This window comes from Cervus canadensis, chromosome 10, assembly GCF_019320065.1.
Source record: "Cervus canadensis isolate Bull #8, Minnesota chromosome 10, ASM1932006v1, whole genome shotgun sequence".
Taxonomy (NCBI): domain Eukaryota; kingdom Metazoa; phylum Chordata; class Mammalia; order Artiodactyla; family Cervidae; genus Cervus; species Cervus canadensis.
Genome location: NC_057395.1, coordinates 54,120,053 through 54,129,160, shown reverse-complemented (window position 1 = coordinate 54,129,160; position 9,108 = coordinate 54,120,053). Strand labels below are relative to the sequence as shown.

The 9,108-nt window shown below is 51.6% G+C and overlaps 1 protein-coding gene across 2 annotated transcripts in view; it reads right to left on the bottom strand.

Moving 5' to 3' along the window:
* Positions 1-1,411: 1,411 nt before the first annotated feature.
* The window catches only part of TAF4 (TATA-box binding protein associated factor 4), a 62,418-nt gene continuing 54,721 nt past the window's right edge, over positions 1,412-9,108 (bottom strand). For both annotated transcript variants that reach the window (XM_043479346.1, XM_043479347.1), the window contains one exon: positions 1,412-2,899. In XM_043479346.1, the coding sequence (XP_043335281.1) occupies positions 2,732-2,899 (168 nt within the window). In that variant the 3' untranslated portion in view covers positions 1,412-2,731. The remainder of the gene's footprint in view (positions 2,900-9,108) is intronic.

Genomic DNA, 9,108 nt, shown 5'->3' with positions numbered 1-9,108 from the left:
GTGAGAACAAAGTAATAGTCATGGGGGAGAGTCCAAGTATGACCTCAGTACTCAACCTCCAGCACTCTGGTGCAGAGGGAAGATTGGAAATCATGCCCTGGTGCTTCCTGCTAAGTGTTAGTCACTCAGTCCTGCCCGACTTTTTGTAACCCCATGGGCTTGTACTCAGCCAGGCTCTTCTGTCCATGGAATTCTCCAGGCAAGAATACTGGAGTTGGTTGCCATTCCCTTCTCCAGGGATCTTCCTAACCCAGGGATTGAACCCAGGTCTCCAGCATTTTAGGCTGATTCTTTACCATCTGAGCCACCAAGAAAGGCTCTAAAAATTCACATCTACCCTCTTTCATCGCCAGCATCACAGGTGTTATGGGCTGAACTGCCTCCCCTACCCAAAAATTATCACGCTGGGGGGGTCCCAACGCCCCAGGAGCTCAGAACGTGACCTCAGAACATGGCCGGGTCCTCACAGAGGCCATCAAAGCTCAAATGAGGTACTAGGTCAGGCCCTCACCCAAACGACTGGCATTTTATGAAAGGGAGAAATTTAATCACGGAGACAGATGTGCACACAGAGAAAACGGCCCGGCAGGCAAAGAGCGACGCTTCCACAAGCCAAGGAGCGGCAGCACGTGCACAACCGCCAGGAGCCGGGGAGGCCTGGGCGCGCCCTCCACACCACACTGCCTGCATCTGGGTCTCGACCTCAGCCTCCAGCACGGAGACGACCAACCGCAGTGCTGCGTCACTGGGGAGACCGACACAACATGGGTCAGACTGAGGCTGTAACTTGACAGAAACCCACGTATCTTGGGAGGCCCAGCAAACCAGTCAAAATCAACATGAGACATGGACGCCAACTGCCATCACACAGGCGAGGCCGGCGGCGGCTCTGGCGAGACCCGTGCTGGCATGAACTCGGCGGCCGAACCCCTGGCAGAGGCCCGCTCAGGAACCACAGTGCTTCAAGGCCAACCTGTCACTCACCGCCAGACAGGGCGGGGCCTCCAGAGACCACACCCCCTCCAACAAGGTGGGTCCGCGTCAGGGCTGGGGCCAGGACGCCCGCATGTCCCCACCCCCGCCTTACCTTCCCTCTCCCAGGGGCGCCCCAGGCCTCTGCACGGACAGCAGCCCGGCGTCCACGATGCACGAGTCCATCCGTGTCCGAGGAAGAGTGGCCCGGCAAGGAGCAAGGCCTGAGCTCGGCTCCTGGGCCCTCGCACGCGACACCAGGTCTGACTCTGGAGGCAGGTCCTGTCCTCGGAGGTGAGGCTATTACTACCGGACTCGCTGGGTTTTAGACACTGACTCCTAACAAGTGGCTCATAAAGACACACCTCAGCAGAGCCAGAGCTGAATCTCTGGCAGCAGAATCTATAAGTGGAAAACTGGGAAAAACAGGCAAAACAGATACAGATAAATTTGTTTTTAATAAAGGAGTTAATTTTCTTTCAATCCTATATAAAACAATAGCAATTAAAAACTTCATTTTTGAAAGTAAAATATTTACATATGAACAAGTAACTGTGCAAAATTTACATGAAAAAATGGAAAGACAGGGATTTCCTAAAAGACAAAATAAAAGGTGTAACAGTTTTCGGGTGTCCATAAAAAATACTGATCAGCATTCAGTTCACACGCGCGAATAAAGTCTAATATGAGAATTCACACAGAGAAAGCCAAAGTATTTACAGTCATAAAAGTACTATCAATAGACAATTTAATACAATAACCTCTGAAAATATAAAGAACCAATTAGTATATTTGTAATAAAAAAATAGGTACAAAGAAGGGGCTTTTGCTCTGGACGTCTGTAAAGTGGGCCCACAGCTTGCATACAGTCTCTTAGCAAAATAATTATAGTTACATAGCCATCTTCATGTTATGTGCCAAAAATTATGTACAATTACTGACAAAATACACCAACCATTTTTCAACACTTGATTCACACTGAGAAACAGTCTTTTGATGATTCTTCTCAACTTTGATTTTATTTCATCTAAGTTTTCACTTTTAGCTAAAAAACACAGTGCAAGTAAAATAGATTTATGCTGAAAAGGTTTTCATTTCTTTTAACTTTACAGCTTTACAAACAATAGCAAATAAAATGCATTTGTACAGATGCTGACCACACATTCAGAAGGAGCCGCGTCACCGGGGCCCCACAAAGCAGAGAGGGACAAGCCCCGAGGCGCAGGCGGACGGTGGGCTGCCTGCTCCTCGAGGATCCTGAACGGAGGGGCGGGGGAGGGGGGGAGATAAATAGTCTAAAAAATCAGTTTGCTTTGCCAACTGACTAATACAAAAATAAAATAAGTGAAATGAGGTCACTGGCTGTAGACACACACCTACGCAGTAAGCTGGGTTGAACTAAACCAAATGCACAAACGATGTAGAAACCGCTATGAGGTGACAAGAGGGCAGCTAGTTATTTGCTAAACGATTCCATCAGTTTTTATATATGGCTTGTTTGGCAAGAAGGCCACTCAATCAAAGATGAGTTAGGATTTAATTGTCCTGTAAGAGTACCCGCAGGCCTCTGTGTTCTCTGTTACAGAAACATGTTTTCCTCCGTACTGAAGAGTTGACTTAGAAACAGGAATATAAAACTGTTCCATTGTAAAGAGGTGGCTGTTTTTTAAACAATATCCCATTTGCTCGTTACAAAAAGGCGTAATCTGCAAATATATAAAAAGTCCCCAGGCGTCTCTGCTAAGAGGCCGCGTCCGTGCTACTTAAGGAATGCTTTGTACAGCAACAGTGAATGGCTTGTCTCACGTTCATTTTCTAAACAAAATATGAGGTCCCTGAGGTTGACCCGCGTGATCCTTTGCCGCGTGAACTGTCTGGGGGTTCCGACGCCGGAACTGCCTGGGACCGCCGAGCCTGGGCCCGAGCCCTGGTGACGAGAAAGGAGAAGACAGCCGAGTTAGTGGAGCGCAGAGGTGGGCAGGGCCCTCGGCGCTGGAAGGAAGGGGCAAGGCCAGGTGCTACCCCAGGACCGCAGGCCTGGGGGCAGCGCACGGTTCCCTACAGGTGTCCCACGGAACCCGGCTATGGAGGAAGCCGGGCCTGGACAGGCTTAGGCCAACTGCTGGAGCCGCGGTGCTCAGCCAGTCCCTAACAGAAGGGGTGAGGGCAGGGGGCATGACCCCGCGCCCACCTCCAGGCCTGGTGCTCTCAGGCACACACTGGAAGATGCTAACCCTGCGATTCCCCACAGAGCTCAGACTCTGGCCCCGGGCACAGAAGGAAAACGTGGCGGCTCCTGCCCCAAAGGGACGCAGAACGGCTCCAGGGCTCGTGGCTGGCATTGCTGGTGTCCAGGACTCAGGTGGGCTGGCACTGCACCTGCGATGGCCATGTCACCCACCACTTCGCCAACAAAGGCACATTCCCAAAGCCGCAAGGTCCAGGCTCGTGGGCTGGGCGGGCTGGCGGTCGGCAAGCTGGGCTGCAGGACTCTTCAGTCACCATGTCGTCTGCGGCCTGGAGGGTGGCCCCACTCCCTTGGGCTGACAGTGGTCTGCACTGCTCAGCACCCAGTTTGGTCAGCCTGCGGGGGGATCCGGCCGAAGGTGTGAGCTCTGGAGCCTGCCTGCTTGCCGAGCTGGGGTTCTGGGTGCCTTCCTGCCGTGTCGCCGCCCCCCCAGCAGCAGCATCCATGATTTCAGCACGTCTGTCACCGTCTCCATCCGACACTCGTGGGCGCAAACCATATAACTCCCAGCTGGACGGGTCTTGGTTTTCCGTTCAGAATAAACAGGAAGTGTCTGTATTCTGATGGTTAAAGTTGCTCATGTGTATTTCAAGTGCAAAACTTACAATGGAACTTTTATTGCGTTTTCTCAAAGTTTAAGAAGGTGGGAGCCATGAGTCCTGTGATGCTGGAGGAGGCCGCAGTGCAGCAAGCGGCCAGCAGATGGCAGGCGAGGCATCCCATGCGTCTTCCGTTAATTTACGAGTTCCTTACACCCCCCTTCAGAACCTTAAACACCGGTCCCTCCTCCAGACAAGTCCTCTGGTGACTACTTGTCCGTGTTTGAAACAACTACTTAGGTTTTCTTGCCAGTTTTCCCTGAGTCTCCATAACAGCCCTATAGGAGCATTTTGTGTACAAAACAAACAGCGCCCCTGAAAAGGTGGTGATGAAAACACATAGCCAAGAGGAACCAGGAAAATGGGAGCTGGCCTGCGCCCGGGGCCCTGTGGGTCTGCACCCTCAACACGGGGGAGCCTGCAGAGGCCAGTGTCTGGAGAGACAGCTGGGAGGAGCGGACGGGGCACCACCTGACCTCGAGGCTCACAGAGAACAAAGCGCTACCTAAACCATGGGCCAGGTGTCTTCTGTGACACTCACTACAATTCTGGACCGTGTTTGACGCTGTTACTTTCAAAATAGTTCAATGACCAAAACCAGCTAGGAGAAGGGTGAGGGCTATCACTTCAGGCACAGAATGTAAAGGATGCTGAAACTCAGAAATCAAGGTAAATGATATTCTAATGAAATCTTTTTCAGAAGTCAAAAGTGGCTCCAAACAAGACAAGCAGGCGTTAGCACAGCCCACAGCGGGACTCCAGGGCCGTGGCCATGCTGGCCACGCTCATCATGTCTCAGGCACCAGTGGTCATGAGGTGGCCACATGTCATTCTTTCATGGACTTTAACAAGAAGCCTGTGCTCAAAGGCCTCCTACCTGACACTAAATGTCGTCCAATGTCATGGGGTGAGTGCCAGCCTGTGACCAACTAGCTCTGGGGTGTCCTAGCCACAGAAGGCAGTCACAGGAACCCAGTGCCCAGCCTGCAGGAAGTGGCCCTAGGTTATCAGCAGTGACCTCAGATGACAGAAAACTGCACGGAAGATGCCAGCATCCACTTTCACCAACAGGTTCAAGCACAGAGGATGATGGATTTGTTCTGTTTTGCATGTGCAGCGGTTGGGGTTGAAACACAGCAACCTTGGACCCCAGCTCCCCACCTGAAAGCACTGTGTGAATTCAACCTGTCCCATTCCAAGACTGTCAAGAGGATCAATGATTCGGCTATCCCCTACTGTCTCCTTTGAAGGCAACCTTAACACTGTCGAAAATGCCACAACCAACTTGACAGGCAACAAGTACTCAATGCAGGAACCAAGTGGAAACAATCACCTTAGCCCCAACCTGCCTGGCTCGCCAGTCACTTCACTCAGGCCCCCGAGCCATGCACAATGGGCCATGGCACCTGGTTGCAGCTGCAGGGACCTGCCACGGGCCTTCACCACGGTGGCAGAGAGCACCAGCCCCTCGGGGACTGTCTGGGGGAACTCGCACGGGGGGCCTTACTGCCACTCCCCCCAGAGCACCTACAATAGTAGCAAGAGGTCCACACCATGAGAGGGTGTCTGAGTGATGCCCCATGTGCCAGGTGGTAAGTAACGGAGGTCAAAGTACCAAGAGCACAGACACCCCCTGGCTTGCTCTGCTCCTCTTCACACCAGTGCAATTCCCGAGCTTGTCCACGCCCGAGCACAGGCAGCTGGAGGGCGCCAGGGACCCCTGGCACTTGGCTGAGGAGAGCCAAGGTCACCCTGGTATCTTTCATCATCTCCCCCAGGGCCATCCAGAACAGGGAGGGAACACAGCATCCGCACTACATGAAGATGCAGCCCAGGCTCCGCAAAGACCGAGGAGGGGGGCTATGCCCCCATGATGCCAAGCAGTAGACACAGCAGCGAGAGTCCTCCTCCCACCAGAGCAGGCTGGGGGGTGCCTAAGTGCACACCAAGAAGTGAGTCGGGAGGGGTAGGGTCCTGCGGGTTCCACCAGAGGACCTCAGCCCTCCACATCAAGAGAGACACCAGCTAAGTCACTGGGCTCTGCACAACAGTCAGGAGAGGGCGTCATCAGACCACAAATCTTGTCAACACCCATACCACGAAATTAACAAGAGGAAGATCAGCAAGACCACCAAGAACCACCACAAGCAGTCAGAAAATGAAATCCCGCACATATCAGGTCCAAACGCAATATGGAAAAATAAGCAACTACAAGACAACCCTTTCAACAAAAAAATGTACTTACACATTGGAGGGTATGAAAATCACCTTGAATCAAAAACTCAAAATATAAGGGCAAGATGGATTAAAAGCCAGAAAGAAATGAGAGTTGACTGACTCAAGAAAGAAATGAGAAAAAAAGACAAAATTATCTGATACACAAATAAACTGTAAGGTGCTCAGGGGAGAAAAAACTCGAATAAAAATTCATAAGCGGCAAAGAAGAAAAGCAGAACAAAAGAAGAGAAAGGAGACAAAGGGGAAAAAAATTAAAGGGCCAGGAACACACAGGGTAAAGGAAGACACGAAAGGAGGACACACACTGAGCCATCGGAGCCCCCAGAGAGGGAGCCAAAGGTGAGGGCAGGAGTAATACACTAAACCATAATCTGAGGGAACTTGCAAGAAATGGAAACCAAAAACCAAACCTACATGGACAAGGTGAGTGGGCACCTAGGAAAATTAACCCATAAAATCAACTTCCACGAAACCTCATAAAACTGTCAGTTTTCCAAGATAAATTAACCTGGAATCAGGCTTTCCCAAAACCATGCTGCTGCTGCTAAGTCGCTTCAGTTGTGTCCGACTCTGTGCGACCCCATAGACAGCAGCCCACCAGGCACCCCCGTCCCTGGGGTTCTCCAGGCAAGAACACTGGAGTGGGTTGCCATTTCCTTCTCCAATACATGAAGTGAAAAGTGAAAGTGAAGTCACTTAGTCGTGTCCGACTCTCAGCGACCCCATGGACTGTAGCCCACCAGGCTCCTCCATCCATGGGATTTTCCAGACAAGAGTACTGGAGTGGGTTGCCATTTCCTTCTCCTTCCCAAACCCATACAGTAAGCCAAAGTGAAAGCTGGTCACACAGTGTCCAACCCCATGGACTATAGCCTGCCAAGCTCCTCCGTCCATGGAATTCTCCAGGCAAGAGTACTAGAATGGGTTACCATTTCCTTCTCCAGGGCATCTTCCTGACCCAGGAATCGAGCCCAGGTCTCCTACATTGCGGGCACATTCTTTACTAACTGAGCCACTAGGGAAACCCCTATACAGTAAGCAAGGAAAAGCATTAAAAACATCACTGAAAGCAAGCATGAACCAACATTTTTATATCCAGCTTGACTGCCCTCCACATGAAGGCCACAGAAAAACCGTTTCAACTTGCAATATGGCAGGGACTCTGCACCTGAGCTTCGTGAGAGCTTGGCCACAGGTCAGGGTCATCCCAGTGAGAGAGAACAGAGAATCCGCAGAAGAAGGGAGAAATAAGCATTTATAATACAAACACACAGCCGCTGCGACAGTGACACTGAGGAAGTGGCCGGGAGATGACACCGTATGCCATGACGAAGTAGAAATGACGTGACAAAGAGTGAAATGGAAGGGGTCACAGGACCCATAGGGAGGCCGTGTGGCTGCCTGGGGCCAAGGAGAATGCGGACCTGAGCTAAGAAGTCCAACAGGAAACATCTTGGTTACCTCGTGAAAACCCGGGGCAAAGACACCCAAACACTTACATACAAAAGTGACCACTAGAGCAGAGGCACACACCTTCCTAAACACAATTATCTTAACTAAGGAGCAAAGACTACACATCACACCAAAACAATCATAACCCTAAGAATCTGTGACAGAGTCTGAACCCACATGTCAGCTGCATCAACACAGATGATGGGCTTAACTTGTGCGTGATGGAAAGACACTCGCCAGCAGGACTCAGAGGACAGGACCCTGCCGCACACCACACAGAGGTGCACCTACAGGAGAGGCCACGGGCCCAGGAGGAACAGAGGCTCCAGACCAAGGGGAACAGGAGAGCAGGGGAAACAGGCCTGACTGAGGACAAGGGGGACACCGAGCCCCCTGGGCACGGACAGATACTTCATGATGCTAAAAATCGCAACTGACTGTGAAGATACACTTACGGGTATGTACGTATCAAATACCACAGCAACCCCCAGAAAAGCAAAACCCGCAGGAGATGAAGACAGAGTCACTGACAAGGGTGACTGTGGAGCTCCACATCTAGCACAGAACACAGCAGGTGGATGCAGATAAGCCGAGAGTCGGTGTAATCCAGGAGGTTCTGTAAACCCCACGAGAGCCGATACCCTGTCCTGAGAACAAGCACCCACAGCGCATTCACAAACACCAAGTATCCCTGCTGCCCAGCAGGTCTGCAAAACTCAACAGCATGGCAACACACGGTCCTACACGTGTCCCAGCAAAAGGAACCATGGCTCCAGGGAGACATGGCCGACCCCACAGCTACAGCAGGAAAACGTGAGGTGGTGTGGGAAGGAGAGAAACCTTCAGAAGGTAGCGGGTTAAGTGAGAGGAGACAGAAGCCAAGCACAAGGGGCCTGTGGTAACTGAGCAGGGCCAGGACCGGAGACCCCACTGCAAGCCCCACCGTGACAGAGGCAGGCAAGGAATGGAGGAGGTAGAGAGAGCAGATTCCCCCAACAAAGGCCCAGGGAGAGCCCGAGGCCCCGAGCATGGAGCAGTGATACGGACTGGGAGGAACAGGGGTTGACGGAGCACAGCCCCAGAATTCCCCACAAGACTCTCATTAAGAGAGTAAACGCATTTTCCAGCGGGGACACCCAAAAGCCCAGCTGACCCACCGCCTGTAGCGGGACACCCGGATGTCACCGCCTCCTGAGATGACGCGCCGAGGACGCAGCATGGCTGGGGCGACACTCCAGCCCCGTTATATCACCTGGATTTCACCGAGAGGAACCTGACAATGCACCCAGAACAAGAGACCGCCTACCAAACAACTGATAAACACTCTTCCAAGTGTCAGGTCAGGAAAGACAAGGAAGCACGGAGGGCTACAGAGACCGAACACCAGGACAGGGCCCTGCAGCATCAATGGAGAGCAGGCACCAGCAAATACAGAGGAAATGTGCAAAAGCCACATCTGACTTAAAAAATAAAAAATCCAAACTATACAAACAACTCTAAAACCTCAATAACAAGAAAACAAACAACCCCATTTTAAAAATGGATCAAGGATCTTAAAAGGCACCTCACCAAGAAGATATGTAGATAGCAAATAAGCAC